Source organism: Onychostoma macrolepis, chromosome 15, assembly GCF_012432095.1.
Source record: "Onychostoma macrolepis isolate SWU-2019 chromosome 15, ASM1243209v1, whole genome shotgun sequence".
Taxonomy (NCBI): domain Eukaryota; kingdom Metazoa; phylum Chordata; class Actinopteri; order Cypriniformes; family Cyprinidae; genus Onychostoma; species Onychostoma macrolepis.
In genome coordinates, this window is record NC_081169.1 from 8,878,636 (window position 1) to 8,903,276 (window position 24,641).

Genomic DNA, 24,641 nt, shown 5'->3' on the forward strand with positions numbered 1-24,641 from the left:
TTTTTCATTATTATAGGCTATTAACAGGCATATTTCTCAACTCGGTCACTTAAATTTAATGTTTGCATGAAGCATATTGCAGTGCATTCTGGGATTGCCTTACTTTGGGATGAATGTGATGCTGCCATATAATTTGGCTGTTAAGAAAGTATCTTAGAAGGCAGGATAATTATCTGAACAGCCTTTTTGTCAAGAGCACTTTTATGATGTCTTAAAATGCTGTCTATTTAGGCAGCTCACTAGGTTTTGGAACAGAGCTATTGTCTCTCACACACCCCCTCAACCAAATGCATAGTATAACAGGACAGAAGAAAAACCACACAAAGGGTAGAAGAAATTATCTGTGTGATTTGTAATTATAGAAATTAACTGTATAACGAGGAGAGCATAATTACAAGGGTTGTCTAATTGCTATTATTACTGAGGGGAAACAACTCAGCTACAATTAGGTGTGTGAATGTGTGTGTGTGTATTTGTGTTTCTGTAGTAGATAAACATACCTGTGAGGAAGCGAACCTGGCCAAACTGTGATATAGGTGTGTATGTGTGAGTAGACTCAAACGGCAACTGTGAGTTGATGAATGTAGGTGTCTGTGTAAAACTGAATGATATGATACAGACGAGAGTCTCACATCCTGATCATCACACTTGAGAATATCTACAACAGATTGCTGTAATAAGACAAACCATGCTTTTATCATACATTACCCATCATACAGGGACTAAAGTTCTGTTTTAGAAGAAGTAGTGATATTAGAAACTACATATTGTACATTCATCTATAGTATAAAGGTCACACTCATGATTAACCACAGATATATAATATTAATAAAAATCTGTACAGGCTGATGTGCTATACAGGGCAATGTTGTTATTGTTTACTAAAACTATTAAGAGCTTTTCCCTTGATTGAAATAATGCTGAAGTAAAATATTAATATTAGATGGAAAATCATTCATATTCATATTTCACATTCTTGATGCTGCGCTCCATTACGTAGTGCTTTGTTTGTTTTTAGGATGACAAAATGTAAAACAATTTAGAATGATTTGTTTACAGTGCACGCCAATGTCAACATGATTGAAATGGCCAATCAAATCAAAGATGACAGACTTTAATGTTTTCATAGAAGCCAAGTGTGAATTCCAGCACACTTCATTTTTAAATTAAGAGTGTGAGGTAAGTTGCTAAACATTTAATATTTGACCTTGACGGTTTTCTGTTAAACGACAGACAATAATATAAAGGTATGTGACTTTTTTGTGATTCATACAGGTGATTCATGTAATTCATAATTGAATGTGACAAGACAAGAAATATTAACAGAGCCTTTTGGAAATATTAGTTGTGAATGGCAGTAAAGCGACACGCTCACGCTATTAGGTCCCGTGACAATGACAACATGGCAGATGTTAGTATGTCCAGATTACATTCATACTACACAGCAGGGCCATAACCATCATAAACAATGAGGGGACAATGCCCAATAATGTCCCTCAATAATTATAGAAATAGCCAAATTCTTGCACAAATTCTTGCACTTCTCTGCTGCAGTCCATTAGGCAGCATTCTGTGAGTAGAATGGCAAAAAGGTTTAAAAGTTACATTTTATGCAGGTCTGCCTCAGCAGTCTTTCAGCGCTCATCAGTGTCAAAATGATTGAGATGGCCAATCAAATCAAAGTAGGCAGGGTTTACTGTTCAAGTCCAGCCCAAAGCATCGGGTTTAACATTGAAAGAGAACGAGGCAAGATGGAAGTAGTTGAATATTTGATATTATGCCATGGTCTGTCTGAATACTCGATTCTGATTGGCTAGCAGGTGTTGATTAAATTCATTGAACTGCACAGGTAGTTCCAGGTCAGTTTAATCACGTTCCATATTAATGTCCAAATATATGTGATTTAAGATGCAGCCATATAGCAGCTTTTTAGTTTTGAAAATAAAATTAAAATAATAATAAAGTTAGGTTTATATCAGAGGCATTGCCTCCTCAAAATGTTGGATGAGAAAAAAAAATTGTAGTACAAAAATAAAACAATGCTAATATTAATGTCCGCTTCTTTCTCGCCTCTCCTGAGCCTTTTGGGTTTTAGTAGACCTCATAAAGCATGCGGTGGCTTTGGTGGGGGGTAATTGAGAATGAATGGGGTAAAGTCACGTGAGAGGATATGGCTGGTTATGTTCGGCTGTGATTGGGTCATGCAATAAATCCCGCCAAGAATCTTGTGTTCTTGCACGTTCATGAATCAGTCTGATTGAACAATATAATGGCATTAATTGGAAGACTAATTAAAAAAGTAAGTAAACAACTCACACACTTAAGCCGGGCCACACTGTGTGATTTTTAATAGTCCTTTACGACTCATATGCAACTGTTACAGAAGGTTCAAACACTCACTGATGCTCCAGAAGGAAAAACCATGCATTAAAAGCCGGGGGTGAAAACTTTTGAACAGAATGGAGACGTGTACATTTTTCTTATTTTGCCTAAATATCATATTTTTCATTTAGTACTGCCCTTCAGAGGCTACAGAAGATAGTTATGTTTAGATAGACATGTTTCCCAGAAGACAAAATAAGTTAAATTTACTCTGATCTTCAAATTCAAAGTCAACATATATGAATTCCGTGAGCGGCGGCTGGGAGCGCCAAAGTATATGGCGGTTAGAAATCATTAATTCTGATCATGGTTTATCTTGATAAACGAAGACAGTTTGACGTTCGTTGTAGGAAAAGTCACACTGCAGGACTGTGCGCCAAATCTTCTGACACTGCCAGAATTGCGTCGGAGGTAGGCTAAATATATGTTTGCAGCGGCAATTAATCGGCTGTTGGTGAATTTGTCAAACCAGCAATCAAAGACTACAGATTTTAGCCTAGGATTATAGGAATCTTTTAGGATTTTCAAAATTTGTCTCAGATGACCAAATCGTGGCCAAAATCGCACAGTTTGTACTGGGCTTTATATAGAACCAATTTGTCACGTCAAAATAATACTTCAAATATCTTGAAAACTTGATCTGTGGGACTTTTTAGTGAGTATCTGCTTGGTGAAATTTAAAGTAAATCTCTGCATCTTTGACCTATATTTATAGAGCTTTGATGACTGATGATTCGAAAAATTCAAAAATTGTTAAAAGTTAACTATTGAAAAGAGTAGTTCACAAATAAAATATATTTGTTTGAATTGTTACTGCCTTGAGTTATTATTTTGGAATAAATGTAAAATGCTTAAAAAACACTAACTTGATGCGATTCATACTTGGCTTTAACAAATAGAATATTGAATACATCGTTAATGTAAAAAACAAAAAAACATTCTGATAGTGTAAGTAATGTTTATTTAACCAAGCAAATGTTACTGGGACATGAATTGACGTATGTTAAAAAAATAGCTTTGAGGACTATGCCTCCTCATTTCAGAAAAGAAAGTAAATGTAGGCAGTTGTTTTTTGGCTGAAAAATGGCACTGGCTTAATTTAAAAATGGTACAGTGCTATTTTAACGCATTTAGCGAATGGAGGTCGTGCCACAGGCGTTCGGTGATTGTGTCCTGGTGTTGACGTTTGCTGGAATGAACTGGGCTGTTACGGTCATGTTGCGTATCTCCAGCCGCACTGCAGGAATGTGAGGCCGGGCCGGACGGAGACGGCGGGTGCGAGCGGAGCGGCGTGAGGCGGGGGAGGGGCGGCTGTGTGCGCCGGTGGGGGGGTGGTATGGCTTTTGTCTGCTTCCCACGTTTCAAAACCAGGACTGAAAAATGAATAGACAGAGGAAAATCAATTGCATGACCTTCACACAGGGCGAGAGTGAAAGAGGGAGGAAGAGAGAGGGAAAGAGACGGGGAGGGCGAGCCGAGGAGTAATGGAGGGACGATGAGGGACAAGAGGAAAAGTAAAATGGCTGTGACACAAAAAAAGTGATATTTTATCTCTCTTTATGCGCTGGGTGTATGCATGTGTTGTGTGTGTGTGCGAGTGTGTAGTTGGGCAGGCTCTGCCGGGGAATGACAGTCTTTATGGATAATGGGGTGATTAAACCTTTTATGTCCAACCGTCAGACCTATGGCCCTTAAAAGGATACATGCACATATATTAGCCCGCAGTGCATGCGGATCAGCAGATCAAGTACAAAACAAGCAGCTTCAGTTCCAAACAATTTTTGAACAGTTTGTTAGAGGCATTTGGTAAGTCAAGCATCACTATTACTGTTGCTCGTATTTGGGGTCAGTGACTTAAATGACCTCTTAACCTTCAGTATTAAAATATGGTGTGTAACTCGTCCAAAACAGTTTGTTCTGCAGACATCAATCATAACTCATACCATGCAGCTTGCGGTTACTTTTATTAGTGATAACAATAAATACATACATTTTATTATACCATCTTTTTAAATATGTTAATCAGTTCATTCTTAAGACAAGAAAAAAAGAGTTAAAAATAAAAATTAACTAAATTCTTTAAAAACATGTCTTATTATATCACAATTTATTGAGTTATATTGAAAGCTGTCACAACATTTTTGCAAAAATTTTCTCTAGAAAATTTTTCCAAACCTGTATTATTTTTATTTTCCAGTAAAATATAATTATTATAATATCTTATTATATTATATTATTACTATTATCTAATCTATTATTAATATTTTTAATCTTTTTCATTAATTATTAATATTATATTATTATATTAATATTATTAAAATATAACTATTATAATATATTTTTAAATAAACATAGTGAGGCTCATTCTTAAAACAACAACAACAACAACAACAACAAAATCAGTAAACTCAGATAAAAAAAAAAATTTTTTTAATATTAATTTGCCTATACATTTAAATAAAAAAATAGATTCTTCAAATATATCATACTCATATTAAAAAAAAAAAAACATATTCAAATAAATATTTTAAATAAATTAAGCAGGTTTATTATTAAAACAACAACAAAAAAATCTATAAGAAAAATAAATGTACCTGTAATTCTTTTATTGCCTTTCACGTAAATGTTAATAATGTTTGGATGTTTTGTACAAAAAAGAGACAAAGATTTGATTTATAAAATGATTTACAAAAATGTGTAAAATGACATTAACATTGTTGAGTTTTATTGCTGCAGATTGTAAAAATACGGCTATTGTTATAATTATAAAGATGAAATACTGTCAGCGTGGATTAATGCTGTTATGTTCGTACAGTTTGGGAATTTTGAATAAGTTTAGATTTTCTCTCATTGTCTTTTGTCCAGGTCCCACACTGTTGTGTTTTTGACTTTCACACTGTCTTTCTCTTTCTCCTTTCACTTGTTTCTTTTACTCTCCCTCCTGCCAGCTCTCTGTGTCTGTCTCTCTCTCCTATTTTCAAGCATTTAAAGCACTGAGGGCTTTTAAGGGACGTTAATTGCACTCAAATTATGTTCGACCGTGCTAGGAGAGAGGTAACAGCTGAGAGAGAGAGAGAGGGATGGCAGAGTGAAAGGATAATTGCAGCGGAGAGGGACATTGCGACTGGAGACGCTTTGGTCTGTCTGAGAGTCATTCCTCCTGTCTCCATGCGTGAGGTTAGAGGTGGGGGGAGCGCGGGCCGCTCGACATCCACCGCCCTGTAAACAAGTTGCTAGGCGATCGGCCTACGATTCCCATCAGCCAACTGGATTGAGCAAACTAACACGGAATGAAAGACCAACCTTGCAGTTACCATAGTAACCTTCGAACTTGGTTAAAAGGTTGTCAGCTTGAAGGAGGGGGAGAAGGAAAAGAGAACGAAGAAAGAAATGAAAGAGAGTCAAAGTGAGCTGGGTGTGGAGGAGAAGAAAGTCAAATGACTTTAGTTATTTCATTCTTTATTGTGATTCAGCGCCCCAGAGACCCTCAAAGCTGACCCAAAAGTCAAGGTGGAATTAGTTCATTCATCAAATAAAAATAGAACTAGATCAGATAAATGGTGCGCTGAATGGTGCATATTTCTTTGTTTATTTATTTAAAGTGTATATAAAATTAAAAACTAAAAATATAAAATTATATATATATATATATATATATATATATATATATATATATATATATATATATAATGTGTGTGTGTGTGTGTGTGTATTTATATATATATATATATATATATGTGTGTGTGTGTGTGTGTGTGTGTATGTATTTATAAATATATATATATATATATATATGTGTATATATAATTAAAAATGTAAATATATATATAAAAAATTCAATAAGAAAAGATAAGCTTAATTCAATATATAATTTGCAAACAAGTATTATTTTCTTAAGATTTTTATTAAGCAAAATAATATTGTTTTTAAAGATTTTTCTTTCTAAATGAGATTAAACTTTTCTAAAACGGTGCATATATGCTTAAAAAAATTTAAAACTTTTTTCTTAACCAATGTTGTGGTCTTCTAAGATTAATTACAAGATTTAATTGATGTAATGTGAATTTTATTTAAAATTTTAATTTATATTTATATTTTATTTTATTAGGTAGGTAGATACATAGATGGATGGATGGATGGATGGATGGATGGATGGATGGATGGATGGATAGATAGATAGATAGATAGATAGATAGATAGATAGATAGATAGATAGATAGATAGATAGATAGATAGATAGATAGATAGATAGATAAGAGTTAAATATTAGTAGATTTCAAAACAAGTGATTATTAAAATATCCACATGAAGAAGACAGATCATTAAGTATCCACTACTAACTAATCTGCTATATCAGATAGATCATGTTTACCCCCAGGCTGAGAAACAACACCATCATTCTCACCCTCTGCCCTATTGGGCCCGGTTCGACTTCGCATTAGCCTCTGCTGTAGCGGCTGACTTTGGGAAACGAGGGCTGACCATTGTCCATCCATCAGGCAGTATGGCTCCTGTCAGGCCTGCCCTATAGCTGGACTGCATCGCTCACAGAATCTGTGGGAAGACCCTCTGTGTTTGGATGAGGGGGGTTGCTAAACTATTCAATCGTCAACATGCATGTGACCCCCAAAGACGAACAAGCAGTGCTCTGTGTACTGCTCTGTGTGCTCTGAGTAGTGATCCCGCTCTCTGCGCCAAACCCCCTTTTCAGGCCTCTGAATGGGACAGACTCATTGATATTCCTGTGAGGGGACCCCATTCTTAAAGTGAGTTTTGGGGTGTGCAGTTTGGGTGCAGGGACACATTTTCAGTGTTCTGATGTCAAACAAACAGATTCCCAAAAATATAAAAACATAACTCTGTCATCATTTATTCACATTCATGTCATTCATGTCAAGCTTGTTTACTTTTTCTTCAGTAGAACTAAAAAGGAGATATTTTGCGAATTGTCCTGACTGCTATTTTCCTTTCAGTGAAAATGAATGGGAACAATTAAGCTCCAAAACTGACAAAAGAGCACCATTAAAGTGTCATAAAAGTGGTCTATATGACTCTTGCATTATATATATATATTTTTTTTTCTTTTTCTTTTCTAGAGCCATATGATCGCTTAGTATGAATGAAATTTAAGTCATTCTTCACTAAAAATGTTTTCCAACACCATATAATAGCTTTTAATTTTGTTAATTGTAATGAACATGCACTTGTAGTGCATTTCAAATCTTTTAAGTATTTAAAAACTGTACTTGCAGTTAATATAATATTAATAAAATAAAAGGCCACTTAAGTGTACTAAAAGAGAGTTCACTTTCATGATTATGTTTCTAAACACACTTAAATACCCCTTTAAAAAGTGCACTTTGAAATAATGTCAAATTAAAAGTTTTTCTTTAAAGTACATACTAAAACACATGTAAAGTCCTCAGCTATAATTATGTAACTTTAGTGTTACATTTTAAATTAATACATTTTTAATACATTTACAACTTTATTACAACTTTAATAATTACTATTTACAAAAAAATAATTACAACTTCATGACACACAAGTATATTTTAGTTTACCATAAATGCAGTACACTTCAACCATATTTCTGATTCAACAGAATTATGATAATTACATATTAAGAAGTACTTAAATCCTACTAAAGCAGGCTAAAAAAGTGCTCTGAGGTAGCGAATTGCATTTGATATAAATTTAAGCTATAATACGTCTTCATTTCATTTTAATTAACATTTGGGTCACACTTGAGTATATATTTTTTTAAAGTATATTTTATTTCCCTAATAAATACTGCTAAAGTGTACCATAATGGTTGACATGAAGGTGAATTTTCATTTTTAGGTGAACTATACCTTTCATTTCTGTGTCTCATGTCTCGCTAAATGCTTCTTCCTGAAGCTGTGTATTTTGTCAGGTGAACACTTGTATTGTGGCAGGAGTACCACAGGAAAAAGGTTTGTAGAAGTGAGCTCACGGTCTGTCTCCCGTTTAGTAGCAACCCAGACAAACGCTGTCATCCTCTCTCAAAACACTTATTGATTGCCACACACATCCCAGCCACACACACACACACACACACACACACACGGACGTCCTGCTGTGAGTGAATTTCAGCTGGGCTACCACAGCAGAGATCAGAGGCTGGCACGTTTGAAATGCACCACCAATGTCATTTGTGTGATTTGTAAATTTGTTTGTTTTGTGATGACAGGCGGCCCAGGATGCTATTGTGTGCTGAGGGTCAATTAGCATGTCTCTGTCGGTGTTATCAGCCCTATAAACCGCAGCGGTTCTGACGTTCGCTGTCTTTGATAGTCTCTCTGAAATAGCAGTAAAGAACTGGGAAGGTGTATTAACAGCTGCTTAAAAGCTGTTATCAGCCATTTCCTCCTGTAGTAACCAAATAGTGTGGCTGTCAAGACGTGTTTGAGAATATTATAATTTTAGAATTGATGTTAAAGAATTTGGAATTGTTCTTTATGCTTGTATCTTTATAACATCACAGTAATACTACTTTTTTTTAAGTTACATTTAGTGATTAATTGATCTGTTTAGGTTGTTGTGGGTTTTGTTGAATTAGATATAAAATGTGATTTTATAGCTCATTTTACATTTATGCTTCTGTTGAAATGACATGTTTATCTTTGAATACCTGCTTGGACATTATGTGATTGCTTTTTTAACTTGTTTTTTGCAGTGCGAAGAACAAGTCATTCGTTGGTCACTGACATATTTGAACAGCACTTGGGAGCTCATCTACTACAGGTAAAAATATGTTTTGTTTACAGACATTAATGTTATGAACAATATTCATGTAATGTGCATCTATTTTATGTGACTGTTGAACTCGTCTTTTATTAATTTTTTTCCTTAGATGATTTGATATTTTAGGTCTTTTTACACACCATTTAAAAGCTTAATTTTACATTTTAAATTTTGTAATTAATACTAAAGGATGCATTAAATTGATCAGAAGTGAAAGTTGAGACATTTATAATGTTACTAAAAATTTCTATTTCAAATAAATGCTGGTCTTTAAACTTTCCATTCATCAAAGAATCCTGCAAAAAAATATTAAACAGCACAACAGTTGATAATAATCTGAAATATTTCTTTGGCGGCAAATCAGCATATTATAATGATTTCTGAAGGACACTAAAGACTGCAGAAATGATGCTGAAAATTCAGCGTTGCATCAGAAATAAATTATATTTATATTTTAAAAGAAAACTTTATTTTAAATTCACTGTAAAAAGTGATAAGTTGACTTAACTCGAAAAAACTGAGGAAACCCGTTACCTTAAAATTTTTAAGTAAATGATAATTAAAAAAATAAGTTAAATGAATTGTCAAGTTCACATAACTTTTTTTTTATTATTATTATTTACTTAATTTTAAGGCAACGGGTTTCCTCAATTTTTTAAAGTTAAGTCAACTTATCACTTTTTACAGTGAATTGTAACAATATTCACAGTATTACTAATATATAAATACATATATATTATTAATACAGTGGAATGGGAAAAATGCAAACTCGCTCTGATGTTTTATAAAAGTTTAACTTAAGCGCTGCATTTTTACAATGTTTGTAATGTGAGATGCAACAAAAGACTCAATATTCAAAGATGTCTGTCTAATCTGTGTTTATATAGAAAAACAATGGAAAAATAGCGCAGTGGAATGGAAAAACACATTTTGTGTGAATGGCCCCTAATGCAATAAGCATAGATTTTTCATACAGGCTGTGTCCAAACTTTTTGGGTCCACTTTTGTAAATAATCTGCTTCATTGTTTAAGATGATCTATGTGCCATAAGTACTAGAATTTGGATGTCTGACTTGAAAAGAGCAATTTGTACGAGACAAAAAAAAAAAATGTTATTAGAAGGTTACCTTGAGAAAAATGTAAAGTGTTCAGAGACGGACGGCGCTGATAGAAATCAAATTAACACTTCTGAAAATCCTTATGATTCTTTGTCTCGTCCTCTGTCAGTAATAACTAGATAATTGCGCTTTATTTCCAGCATTCCCGTCATTCCGGTCCACTCTCATTTGCATAGTGAACTCGTCACTTGCATAAATTACCACCGTCAGTCTCAACTAAAGTGCCCACTCTGCTTCACTCGTGCCTGTGTGTTATTACAATTAATATTATTCCTTAAATGAGTCCTTTAATGGGGTGACTGTATGCTTTTCATCTGCCAGCTGCTGTTCTGGTCCGCCAGAGTTTATTTTGAAGCTGTTGTGGTTTCTCTCTAAATCAATCTGATTCTTCACTCATGTTGTTTTTGCTTTGATGTCGATGCTCGTGTCTACAGCTTGATTCCATATAAATCTCGAGATTTGTTCAGAAGTGTTGTGTTGCTGCTCAGGATTGATTAAATTAAGTCTGAAATGTCCTTACTTTATATCTCGCGTTTCTGTAATGCTGTACTGGATAAAACAGCATTCACAAGCACTTTTACTTCCATAATGTGACTAAATGAAAGAGTATTATTATTAAGGAAGAAAATTTGATTTCATCATTTAAGTATTATATCATGAAAAGTGGATGCTATATGAAATAATCAAATAAAATATTAAAATAAAATGAAAATAGGGTTTGAAAATATATTTTTCAGTTAAGTTTTACTTGTTATTTTGATTAAAGATCAAGAAAAATTATTATTATTATTTTTTTAATAATGACCATTTTGACTTTATAATGACGTTAAACATCAGATATGACTGGCAATTGTGATTGTGCTGTGTTGCGCAAATTTTTGCTTTCAGACAAATTCCGAGTAATTGGAAACTGTTTTTCTCTTTGCAGTCTCTGGATGGATTTGTGTTTGTGGTCAGTCAGGAAGGCCGATTTCTGTATATCTCAGAGACTGTGTCCATCTACCTTGGCCTTTCACAGGTGAGACCAAAACACTTAGCAAGCATTTTATGCTTGGGCTGGTAATTTAATCTGTTTTTTGTGCAACTAGTTATTTTAATAACACCTTACAATAAGGTTTTAATTTGTTAACATTAGATAACCACATTGAGTAACATGAACTAAAAATAAAAATACTACTTAAGAATTTAGTAATCTCAGTCAGTGTTAATTTCAACATTAATACATGGTTAAAATCAACATTAACGTATTATTAAAATCAAAAGTTATATAGTTTAAAATTATTTAATGTACCTTAGGTAACGAATTAAACATGAACAGTTGTAGTTTTATTAACATTAACAAAAATGAATAAATACCTTAACAAATGCATTGCTCAATGTTAAAGTTAATGCATTAACTGACATGAATTAATGGGACCTTATTGTAAAGTATTATTATTATTTTAAATTAACCCTGTCTTGAAAAAACATCTTTAAAAACATGGCACTCATGGCGTGAGACACTGAAAAAATGTGTCACAAGACCCAAAGACATCAGCCTGCCTTGCACATAGACTATTTATCATAAATAAGTAAATTATTAGTAATAATACTAGTTAAAATATTATTATTATTTTTAAAAACTAAACGTGTAATTCATGTATTAGTTATAGTAATAAATGTATTATTATAACTAAATGTATAATTAAAAATGCAATATGTATAATACATGTAAAATATATATATATATTAATTTTACATTTTCAATATAAGATTATAATTTTTTTGTGTGTAATAACATTAAATGCAAGGAATGGTTTTTGTGTGGATGATTGATATGTCTATCTTGGACAAATATTTAAATATTCAATTAATTTGATTGATTAATTAGTTGACATAATTCAAATCTGAAATCGATTGACAGCCCTACTGTAGTTTATGTTATAAAAGACCTGCATATACTTTCATCTGTGTTCATCTATGATTGTGTTTTTTGTGTATTGTGAATCTCCCTGTGTCCCTGTGCTCATTTCTCCAGCTCTCTTCCTCTCTTGAGCCTCTCGCCTCTCCAGGTGCTTTCTCTCTGTTGATTGCCTGTGGCCTCTTGTACAGGGAATGTTAAGTCCTGCCATTTCACCCAGATGCATAAATAATAACAGTAATTACTCGCAAAGCAATCAAAGCGTCGCTCCAGCGAGCCGGGGTCTGTCTCGGGAACAAATCGATAGACATCTTAAAAGCCACATTGATTGTGTGGCAAAAAAGAATACACACACATACACACACACACACACACACACACACACACACACACACTCTGGGATGGGTGTGAGGGGGGATGGGAGGACAGATAGTGAGTTTAGGAGGGAAAATAGATGTGAATGAGTTCGACTGGTTGAGGAAAACAAGTGGAATTGTAAGTGGTCAGCCCTTTATGGCCATCTTGCCATTTCATTATTAACAAGCTCAGATTACTGAATACCTGTGCGAGCAGGACACATACTCAAAATAACCTTTATTTTGTCTGGTTGTCTAGAAACTAACAATTGTTTCTAATTTGAACTACCTTCTCAAGGTGCAGTAAACCGGGGGCTTTCGTCAACACTGGGGCACAGGCACATCATGTGTGCCCATATTTTCAAGTTTTGGATATAAATCATATTTGCCTGCAGTACAAAGTAGTTCATGAGCTTCACATGTATTAAAGAGCTGCTTTGTCGTTGATAAGCGATCTTTCCTACAATTGACCCTTCGCAAAGACCTGCTCCCCATTCATTACTATTGCTATGTCCGACAAGCCATGCCACTCTCAACCACACATCATGTTCTCATGCAGTGAAAAATACATCGCGGAGCAAAGAGTACACTGACAACACACCGACAGACAAGACAGAGCAGGCTACTTTTGGTATGAAATAGAGGTCGACCGATAGTGGACTTTACCGATACCGATAGCTAGGTTGGACCACACTGGCCGATACCGATTAATCAACCGATAGTTTTCAAAATGGAGACTGAAAGAGAGCTAGTGCTTTACTATTTAAAAAAAAAGCAGCAACAGTACTGAACCATACTTTGTAAATGAATAAAAATATTAATATTATTTACTATATTGATCATTAAAGTTATTTCATAATTTGCTAATGTTAAAAGAAGAAACTTTAAAATGCAAAAATATAGCCTATTAGTAGCTAATAGTGAATGTTGAAATGAAAACACTCTAACAAGGAACAATACTTCTACAGTTTTCATTAATGCTACGAATGGACTTTTATTGTTAAATGTTACCATTTAATTTCAACAGTCATGCTTAAAGATGGCCATGTTTAAATATCTACACAAGGCCATAGCATTAAAATTACATACATATGGATATTGTATGTGTACTCACACACTTTATTTGCTTCTATTTTTTAACACTTGATAATTATCTAATCAAAAAAAAAAAAAAGTTACTCTCTATATGAAGCATACAGACATTATTAGAGCCACAGAAAGACAAACATTTTGCTGAAAAATGCACAATACATAATTTATAGCTGAGGGTGAAGTCATTATATACATTCACAACGATTTGGGACAAATATAATGTAATTTAATAGAAAACTATGTGAATGGCGCTCTGTTCAGCCGGCAGGCTTTTCTGTCGGCTGCATTTAAATGCGCGTCTGGAGTTTCCCGCTCTGTGCAGCGCGCAGTGTCACGTGTCACAATAAACAACACGTGCTGTCAGTGATTTCCGCCTCTAGAGGCCGCTCTCGTACTGTATAATGCCAGCGGACCCTTCTCAGCCATTCCGGCAACGGTTGCAAACCGGAAAACTAACGGCATGGATTTTTGCCGATAACCGATAGTTGTGGCAATCAACTATCGGTGCCGATTAATCGGCAAAACCGATGAATCGGTCGACCTCTAGTATGAAACAAAGTCTCAGCTTTCAATTTTTGTCATTTTTGGCTCTTTTATGTGTCGTGACAGATCATCTCTTCCTCTTTACTAGTTGTAGCATGAAATAAACATGAATGAACACCAGAAGGTATCTTGTTACAAATGCGGAAAGAAACACAATTTTACAAGTTCAAGTCCACCAATGTTAATCTGTTCTTCTGTCTGGTTTGTTTGTTGTACAAAAATGGCAGATTCGGCGATATGATTGGTCAGATTGCCTGTCAATCAAACTCCCGGAGAAGGGTCAATTGTAAATAAATATCCACATGATCTAGCGCTCTTTTTATTGTCTGTCTTACAAAGTATCCCGTTATTAGTTTTGTGTGAGAAATGAATCAAATGAATCAGTGCATGACCCAACTGTCCTAATGAATCAAACTGAACAGTTCCAGACCTTTTTGCAAACCCGTTTGACTGTTTCAAAAGAGTGATTCATTCATGAATCAGGCATCCCTGTTCTAATTCTGATTCTGTGGAGCTGATAGAAAACACACGACTCGATATATTGTCAGAGAAAATGATTCTCAGGTTGGTATGTTATAATAAGTGTTCTTTCACTGGAGCTTGTTCCCCAGTAAAAAGGGTCTAATGACACCCCTGATAGTAAAATTAGTGAAATTTTGCTGCAATTTCAAGGGGAAAATTATCCGTTGTCTATTGTGTAGCGATGTATGAAGCACAGAAGTCATTTTCAAGCAGCTTTCTGTTGATGAAGCAAAATCTGCAGCCTTAGATGAAATTCCCGATTGCATGGATTCCTATTAAAATGACTGCATTTCACCTCTAAAAATCTGTTGAACAGTGGTAAATGTGACAGCACCTTTAGACAGCATCCTAACTGAACAGGAACTCATATATGACTGATTTGGAACAGGATACATAAACAGAAACTCCACACACCACACAAAACAGTTCTACTACAGTTTGACGTTCGCATGTTGCTATCGATGTAATTCACTTAAAAAATACATATCAGACAAAACTATTGGGTATATATTAAATATTTAATTAGATGAAATATTTATGTATATATACTGTATATATACAACTTTTATTGAATATATTACACTGAACTATTTTTATTGATTGTTTTCTGTATTCAATGATGTATGTTTATTTATAGTTAAAATTTCATGCCCGCAATCTTGAATTCTTTCACTGAGCTTTGCACAGTGCATTCTGGGATTATTTTACCATTTCAGTAGGAATCCATGCAAACTAGAATTTTGCATGAGGGAGAAATATTCCCCACACGATTTTGCAACACTGAAAAGTGTGGTGTGCTCTGATTGGCCAGCTATCCAGTGCGTTGTGATTGGCCGAATACCTCAAGCGTGTGACAGAAATGTTACGCCCCTTACCTTATTTGGAAACACACAGCTGTGGCGGTGGCAGCAACAATACTACAGCGAGAATAAAAGTTACGCCTTCTTTCTTCACGTATACATTTGGCCGTTGTTATACAAACCTTCCCACAGAGTGACGTAGATTTGTGGGGGTGTGTTTGAATGAGGCATTTTAGGAATTCGTGGATGAGTCTACACTTCTAGAAAGATTTGAGACTTTAATCTTTGCGACTTTACGGATCTTATATGCACAGACACTTGTAACACTCCAAAGAAAACATGAAATCGCATCCTATGACCCCTTTAAGAAGTGTTTCAGCATTGCATCAACTACTGATGAACATTAATTTTTATTTGAATTATCACTCAGTCGGTTATTTTTACATTTGTTTGTCTTTCAAACACATTGAAATGCTCAAATTCACCAACTTTTTTCACAGTTCATCGCTTATGGTCACATGACATGCATGTAAACAATTTTTTCAGTAAATTTGTTATTCTGATTCATTTTAAATTTATTTGTTTTAATTTACAATTTTTATTATTTAATTATTAACTTTTCATTAAACTCATAAACTCCCTGCAGTTCCTTCACAAACCCAGTTTAGAAAACATTGACGTAATATAATGTTTAATGCACTTCATGTTGTTGATAACATCAAATTAAATATATTTTCTTCAGTAATTTTTATATCAATATGGTACAAGATTATACTATTTACATCAATGTAAAAAACGAGATAGGTCAGAAGTAATCTATTACGTTACTAACTACAATTTTTGTCATGTACTGTAATTTGGAATCAGTTATGGATTACAATTTGTAAGTAATCTGTGATTAATACATTAATACGCTACACTACTGACAATAGACAACTGACCTTAAAATTTGACAGAAATCTTAAGAAGGTGCTTCATGTTTGAACAGTCTTCCTGTCTGGATCGGTTGAGGTAGGCCGCACGCTAGGTTTTGGAGCATAGCTAGTGTATTACCGTATATCTACATTTTAGTAAAGTCATCAAAATTATCCTAAATTTCAGATGCGTCAAAATTGCCACCATTTGTCTAGATTCCTCTAGTTGTTTTCTTTGCCAATGTCATACAAATGGTTGGAGTTCTGTAATAACTAGAATATCGCACTCCTCTCAGACAATCAGATTCGATATAATCTGATATATATATAATTCCAAAATATAAAATAAACGTGACTTATTTTATTTTTGTATACAAAAATAATTCCAAGCATTTAAAAAGCCCAAGATCAAACGGCTTTTAGAATCAGAAAGATTTCAGTTCAGTCAAGTGTGTCCAACTGCTGCCTGGTAGCGTTTACAGCGCCATGGTCCTTCACTCCGGCCTCTGTCTGGGTCTCGGAGGTCACGCAGGAGGAAATCCATTAACTGTAAGCATAAGACCCCACTTGTTACCTTGTGTCAGAGGTCATGACACACCATCGTTGATAGAGCCATCCGTTCTGGTTAATCCCTGTGACCTCTCCAAAGACAGTAGGGTTCCTTAGGCGGATTACGCAGGGTCAGGGACCTTGAGAGTGGGATGATATGCCTGCTTCCAGGCTGCTTGCCCTACAGAAGCCAAAGCTTCAGGCCTAGATGGAGGTCTAGGAGCTTAGCCTCTCGTCTCCTCTCCACGGCCAAAGCCACAGCATCTGGGAAATGTGGAGGGGCGTATGGGGTGGGAAATTGATCCTGGGCTGATTAGTATGCAGACCCATCACCTTGCCTCCTCCCCATCTCTTCCTCTGCCTCCTCCTCGTCCTCTTCTCTTGCTCCTCTCCCATCAGTCAGAAGCAGACTGAGAGAGTGTTGTGGACAACTGCCCGGACGCCTCATACATATTAAATCCTAGCTATTATTTATATCATGTCTTTCTCTCGCTCGCTCCGCTCTCTCTCTCTTCTTAACCCTCTTCTTAACACTTACCAACAACCTTTTCTCACTTCTTCTATTTCTCATTCCTCTTTCAGCATCTCTCTGGTTCTTTGCAGATCTTTTCTACTGATGTCTGGTTTTCAAACAGATCGTACTTTTGGGTTCTTATTACGCTGTCAGAAGGCAATAAAGAAATTCTAAAAAATAAGGATATATAAAAATATAAAATGTATTAGAATATTTAAATACAATTTGCATATATATGATAACATTATATATTTATTTGTTAAAAAATACAGGGAAAACAGGCATATTGTGAAATACTATTTGTGTTAATATTATTCAATTTAAAAATTGTTTTCTATTTTAATATATTTTAAAATTTAATTTATTCCTGTGATGGCAAAGCTGAATTTTCAGCATCATCATTACTCCAGTCTTTACAATCTTTTGTAACATTATAAGGGTCAGTTTTACTAAACAGGGCAAATTAGCGCGAGAGCGCAATTCCAAAACAGGGCAGATGGTCGTGAAAATTTCTGTGGGTGATTTACTGAAAAAGCGCAAATTAAAGAACGCAACATAGATGCAACATCAACATCTCAGTCGCAAAAATAACTGTCCACGCCTTTTCAGCGCTAATTCTTCAATCCTGACAGTATATTTTAACACCAAAAGACGGTTTGCGCTGGCGCAAGCTGTTAGTAAATTGTAAGAGTCACTTTTGATCAGTTTAATACATCCTTGCTAAATAGAAGTATTAATTTAATTCAAACAAAATTCTTACTTCCCCCCCCAGATTTTAAATTGGTAGTGTATCTTGCACCATGAGCACTACCGTGTCAAGTTAAACACAGTTAAACTTAAGTGTCTCGAGACACGTGTTTTATTCCATTTCACTGCGTCTAGCTGATTTCGAATGCAAGAACGTGTCCTGTGTGAACGGCCTCTGACACACGCTACTACAGGACACCACACTTACTGAGAGCAGCAGCACAGAATAAGTAAAGAGCCGTTCACACAGGACGTGTTCTTGTGTTCAAAAACGGCAAGACGGAGCGTAACATTGCAGGCGTCTCGAGACACGCTTTTCAAAGTTTCACTTTTTTAACTTGACACAGCCTCTTAAAAACACAGCACAAGACACAGTGTGAAATATATGCTAGACATTTCATTGTGTATTTTATACAGGTATTTTGTGAAAATTTAAAAGTCCATGGAAGTAAAAAGGCTCATATATTCATTCATACTTTAGTATTGCACAGTAAAATTGTATTAATTTTAATTTAATTCATTAATAAATAAATAAATGCATACTTATTTACTGATATAACATAATATTTAAATACACTGTTTAAATCAAGAGACCTTTTCATCGGAGATTTCCTGGTTGTAATAAAAAATAAAATGGTTATTAGAATATATAAAAAAAAATGTAGGTTAAAGACTGTGCTTTTTAAGATTTAAAAAGATTTAAAGAACATTTAAATAAATAATCCAGGTTAAATTAAAGATAATTTTTTGGACCTGTTATGCAGGTGTTGATTCAAATGAATCAGTGAACCATATATTGAAACTGATTCCTAAAAATGAATTGTCAGAATGAATAGATTCATTGCGGTACATTAGACATAAAATGCTGTTGTAGACCCAATAGTCTCTCTTGCGTGCCTTTCACAATTACATTTATTCTTACAAATCAAGTGTCCTCCAAATCAATGGATCCTTTTAATTGATATTTCCCAAAAGCTCCCATATTGGAGTCTTCTTGAGCCCAAACATCTGAGATCCCATCAGCGCTCCTCCGACAAGCTAAACTACCCTCTCCAAAGCATTGTAGATTAGATTAAGTTCTCCAAGTCAGACCACCTGTCTGCTGGATTTACCTCCACCTTTACCTCTCAATTAGCCGACACAGGCTTAAAACCCCAGACTCTTCACAATTCATCCCTCAACTGATCCCCAATTACACAGCTCCGCTCTTTACTCCACCGTCTATCCCTCTCCTTTCTGCTCTTCCCTCTGTTTGCATGCAACCTGCCTTGCACACACACATTAGTGTCCTTGACGGCCAGCGGAAAATCCTTTAAAATCCCTCCGTAAATGGATCTAATCCCATAATAAATGGCTTTGTCCCACAGACAAGGGTGTGAGGGAGAAACCAGCCTTTTATCAAGATACTGTAGAATGAAATCTGACCCACACAGATTACTTTTTTATAGATCTAGGAGTCGCAGAAATGCTAATTATACCATTTTTTCACTCTTACTAGTTAAGCAAAGTAGTAAGGGAATTTATATATACACATATGGGTACAAGTGTACTCAAGTACCCATCAATCCAATTCCTTTCTTTCTTTTGTACAACACAAAAGGAGATGTTTTGCAGAATGTCCAGGCTGCTCTTTTTTAATATTCAAATAAAGGCCAATTTTCTTTTGTTGAAAGTAGCATAAATATCTTTATGACCATTCCTATATTCTTTTAGACCTAAAACTCCATGGAACTTTTTTTCTTTTATATAATAAATAGACATCAAAATCATCAGCAAAGTCATCAAAATCTGAATGTTGAATGTTGGGCGTTCAGATATTGTAGTGAATGAGGGGCCTTGGAGTCAAAACGGTTGAGAACTATTGGTTTAGAATGGACTATGTTTTTTGTCCCTTTGAATCTTGACCATCTTGGTCCCCGTGCACTTTTGTTTGCATAAAAAAACAGCAGCTTGGACATGCTTTTGTGTTTCACAGAAGGAAAACCATACAGATTTGCAATGATTTGTAACATTGTCGGGTTGTTTTATGAAGCTCACCTGAGTTTCTTATTCATTTTGTAAAATGCAGCTGTTAGAATATTCAGTCTAGGTCATGGAACACTATAATTAATGTTTTATGTGTAGCATTGCTTTTATCTCTCTCTGATATTTGCTTCCCTCAGTGTAAGGGTTTAGTAGTGTGTGTGTGTGTGTGCGTTTGTACACTTACACATTACAAATCTAGGAATAGACGAGCTTGTGTTTTTCAAGGTCTCTCATTGGCTGTTAGCCAATATGTTGTGATCTATGTCATGTTTCTTATATGAATGTTATTCTATATCGATCTGTGTGCATGTGTATTTATGTGTGTATCCGCACGCTCAGGTTGAGTTGACTGGCAGTAGCGTGTTCGATTACATCCACCCTGCGGATCACGTTGAGATGGCAGAGCGTCTTGGCATTAGGCCACACCTCCGGGCAGAGGCAGGCTGTCAAACGTCCCATGAGAGCGCTTCGAGCTCCGCCTCCACATCCTCACTAGCCGGCACTCCAGAACCAGGTAACACGCCTTCAGAGGTCTAGCTTTATTCAACTCTAATTTTTCCTCAATGTCTTGTGTCTCCTTTGACGTGAATAGTTCAAATAGAAACATAAAAATTATACTGTAACTTTCAGAACTCAAAACCTATGATCAAACTATGCTGCCGGAATAACTTTTTGTCATCAATAAGATACATGCATTAAAACAACCACCCACATACACTATTTGGTGTTGGCACACCAATGCCTTTCAGATCTTGTGCTGATCCAGGGCAGAACACCAGCCGCTCTGCAGGAAAGTGCTGTTTCTCATTTTCAAGAGGGTATTTGCATTAAAGGCTTGAAGCACAGCAGCAAAAACCGCTTGTTTCATTCTAAGGGTCAGAGAGAGGGTGGAAAATGATCATGACAAAATGAAAATATGACTGCTTTTGGTGAAAAAAAAAAAAATTATAAGTGGGCCACAGGTAAAAATAAAATGATACTGAAAAATTCCTTTATTCCTCTACATTGGTTGTTCTGAGTTGTCCCAACCCAAGCTAATGAGAAAACTTAACTATTTTACATTTTGGCAAATTCTTATAAATTCAGAAAATTTGAGTCATGCAAACGTACAATTTTTGGACAGAAAAAGCATAAAGGTCCACCCCTAAACTTTGTAAAAAAAAAAAAAAACTATTATAAACGAGATCATATAAATGTACATAAATTCGCCAAAACACAATATATGATCTTCGATAAATGTGTTGACTGACTAACTCGGGGGTATCCAATACCTGTTCCTGGAGGGCCACTGTTGTGCAAAGTTCAGCTCCAACACGAATTATACACACCTGAATCAGTTAATCAAAGTCTTCAGAAATGTTTAGGCAAGTGTGTTGGAGCTAAAATCTGCAGGACATTGGCCCTCCAGAGGGGGGATTGTACACTCCTGGTCTAGCTGTTCATTTCTGTTGTCATATATCCGTGGATAGTGAAATATTGTTCAAAGGGTGGATATCTTTGTGATGTGTGTGTCTTCTCCTGTAGCACCATCTAGTCCCTGTTCTCCAGTCAGAGAATTATCGGAACGTGGATTCTTCATCAGGATGAAATCCACCCTCACCAAGCGTGGCCTCCACGTTAAATCCTCGGGCTATAAAGTGAGTCCTTAATTGGAAACGTACCGTCTCGTGTGTTAAATTGTGGCACAAATGTTAAGGATTTTCTTCTGTAGTCTTAAGGCATGTGTACACAAAGACATGTTCAGTGCGAAAATTCTGTATGATAAACATTTGAATTTGAATAAATAAAAGTTAATTGGGACTTTTTATCTCAAAATTGTGACGTTTTTCTCAGAACTGTGATAAAAAGTCGCAATTCAAAGAAAATAAAAGTCAATTTTGAGTCAATTGCAGAATTGCCTTTTTCTCAGAATTGCATGATATAAACTCGCAATTCTGACTTTTCTTGCAATTGCGAGTTTACACCTTACAATTCTGACTTTTTTCTCAGAATTGCGAGTTTGTATCTCACATTTCTGACTTTTTTCTTGCAACAGCAAGTTTATATCTAGCAATTCTTACTTTGAGATATAAACTCACAAGACCAATTCTGAGGGGAAAAAGGACTAATATTTTCTCAGAATTGTGAGTTTACAGTATATCTCACAATTCTGATTTAATTACTCACAATTGCATGATATAAAGTCAGAATTGCAAGATATACACTAGCAATTCTGAGAAAATTTCAGTCCTATTTTCCAAATTGCGAGATATATATGAGTTTATCTCACAGTTCTTACTTAATTTCTCAGAATTGCAACTTTATTTCTCAAAATAGTTTCTAACTCGCAATTGTAAGAAAAAAGTCAGAATTGTGAGATAAAAGTCACAATTACCTTTTTTTTATTCAGTGGTGGTTAATACATCTTTTTAGACCAGCACAAAGAGTCACATGCTGTCAAAGTGTCAGATTTTTTACGAAGAGGTGTTTTAATGTCTTTCATTGAATTGTGAATAATACTAGCCAACCATTTAGTAGGGGGCTCATGGGACATGGTTGGGAAACGCTGGACTAGCATATTAGCATTTACCCATTTTTTTATGATTAAATGATTTCAAAACTGAACTGCTTATTTAATTTCTTATCAGGTGATTCATGTGACAGGTCGGATTCGGTGTCGGCCAGCCCTGGTGCCAGGCTCCTCCCGCGCCTTGCATCGACCAATGGGATTGGTTGCTCTGGCTCACACGCTTCCACCCTCCACGCTCAATGAGGTGCGCATGGAAAGTCACATGTTTGTCTTCAGAGTTAACATGGACCTGCAGGTCACCTACTGTGAGAACAGGTAAACTCCCAGCATGCCTCAGTCTCAGTTATGATATATTCTGCTACCTTTGCCGTAGTGTTTGCCCATAATTGGTGATAATGAAACATGTGTTGTCGACATCAACACTACGTCTCAAGCCTGTGGAATAGAAATACACTACGTGGCTGAAAGAATGATTGAAAAATTTGATACAATTTTACATGCACTCCAAATAAAAACTCATTTGATGTTAATGCAGCAAACTGGCCAAATTAAGTGCCAATGTTTCAGACAATGTCACTTTTATGTGTGTACTACTTTTATGGATTTTGTAGGATTTCAGAGTACATGGACCTGAGCCCAGCTGAGGTGGTTGGACGTACCTGCTACCATTTCATCCATGCAGAAGACCTGGACACCATCAGGCAGAGCCATGAAGACTGTAAGCCTGTCAACATTTGTGTTCTAAAGCTTATTACATGTCACACATCTCTCTCAACTTAATCACACTATTGGATTTTATTTTGTCCTAATGACCAATAGACTATTAGCTTTTACGTAGATTGTAGGATAAGGAAATATGAAGAGCTTTAGTAAGGGTGGCTGCAAGGTGAATAAGAAAAAAAAGAAAAAAAAGAACCCTTTTTAGTTCATGATTAAAGAACAGCTGTATCTGTTTTGTCAGTTTAAGAGCCTGAAGCTGCTGTTTACATTTTACATTTTGACAACAGCGCCCCCTAGCCAAATAAACAAATTGCGAAATTCTTCTCCACATCCAGGTTATAAAATGTATCTTTTTTTAGCCATCTCGTCTGGGTTTTGCATTTTTAAAATCTAATATTTAATCAGATTCCTTACCTAAATATATATGTATATCTTTTAATCATTCTCTCTTAGTGCTGCGGAAAGGGCAGGTTGTGACAGGGTATTATCGCTGGTTGCAGAGGAGAGGAGGGTATCTGTGGATTCAGTCCTGTGCCACCGTGTCCATTAACCACAAAGCGCCCCATGAGCGTAACGTCATCTGGGTCAACTATGTGCTCAGGTCAGTTTCTTAGTGACCTTGTGTGTTTGTGTTTTTGAGTGTTGTGCTACAGTATAAAAAATGTTAATGTGCTGAGAGTTTCCACAGAGGCCCTCGTAAGCGCTCTTCCTCTCCATCTGTCTGCAGTAATCTTCATCACACAAGCTCACACGTTCAAAGAAGTCAGACAAAAACAAGAAAAAAATTGGCTGAATTTCAGTGATAATTGGACTGGTGATATATAATTACACCAAATGGATGTCAAAATTTTCTGGCTGAATGGTGTTTTAGTTAATTAGCTTTGTAATTACGATAGCTAATTAACTTCTATAGCACCCTGCTGGAGCCATGTTCATGTTCAGAAGGGCTTTTCTAGTGTGTGTGTGTGGGGTGGGGGGGATGTGTGTTTGGAAGCGGTATCACAAATGAGTACCTCTCTTACCGTGCTGTTAATCTCTGTAAGGAGGAAACTCTGAAGCTGTGTTCCAAAATCTAGTGAACTGTTGCTGCCTACTGGTAAGGTACCTTCCTTTGACTGATTTGGAACATTCTACATAGTCAATAAAGGTAATTTATTGGCACCAGAAGAATAGCAGTTCTGC

General features: G+C 35.5%; 1 protein-coding gene across 3 annotated transcripts in view; it reads left to right on the plus strand.

Annotated features, from left to right (window-relative positions):
• The window catches only part of npas1 (neuronal PAS domain protein 1), a 50,600-nt gene that overhangs the window by 20,191 nt on the left and 5,768 nt on the right, over positions 1-24,641 (plus strand). For all 3 annotated transcript variants that reach the window (XM_058799109.1, XM_058799110.1, XM_058799111.1), the window contains 7 exons: positions 9,083-9,150; positions 11,197-11,286; positions 20,570-20,744; positions 21,755-21,867; positions 22,858-23,054; positions 23,351-23,457; positions 23,913-24,060. In XM_058799109.1, the coding sequence (XP_058655092.1) occupies positions 9,083-9,150; positions 11,197-11,286; positions 20,570-20,744; positions 21,755-21,867; positions 22,858-23,054; positions 23,351-23,457; positions 23,913-24,060 (898 nt within the window). The remainder of the gene's footprint in view (positions 1-9,082; positions 9,151-11,196; positions 11,287-20,569; positions 20,745-21,754; positions 21,868-22,857; positions 23,055-23,350; positions 23,458-23,912; positions 24,061-24,641) is intronic.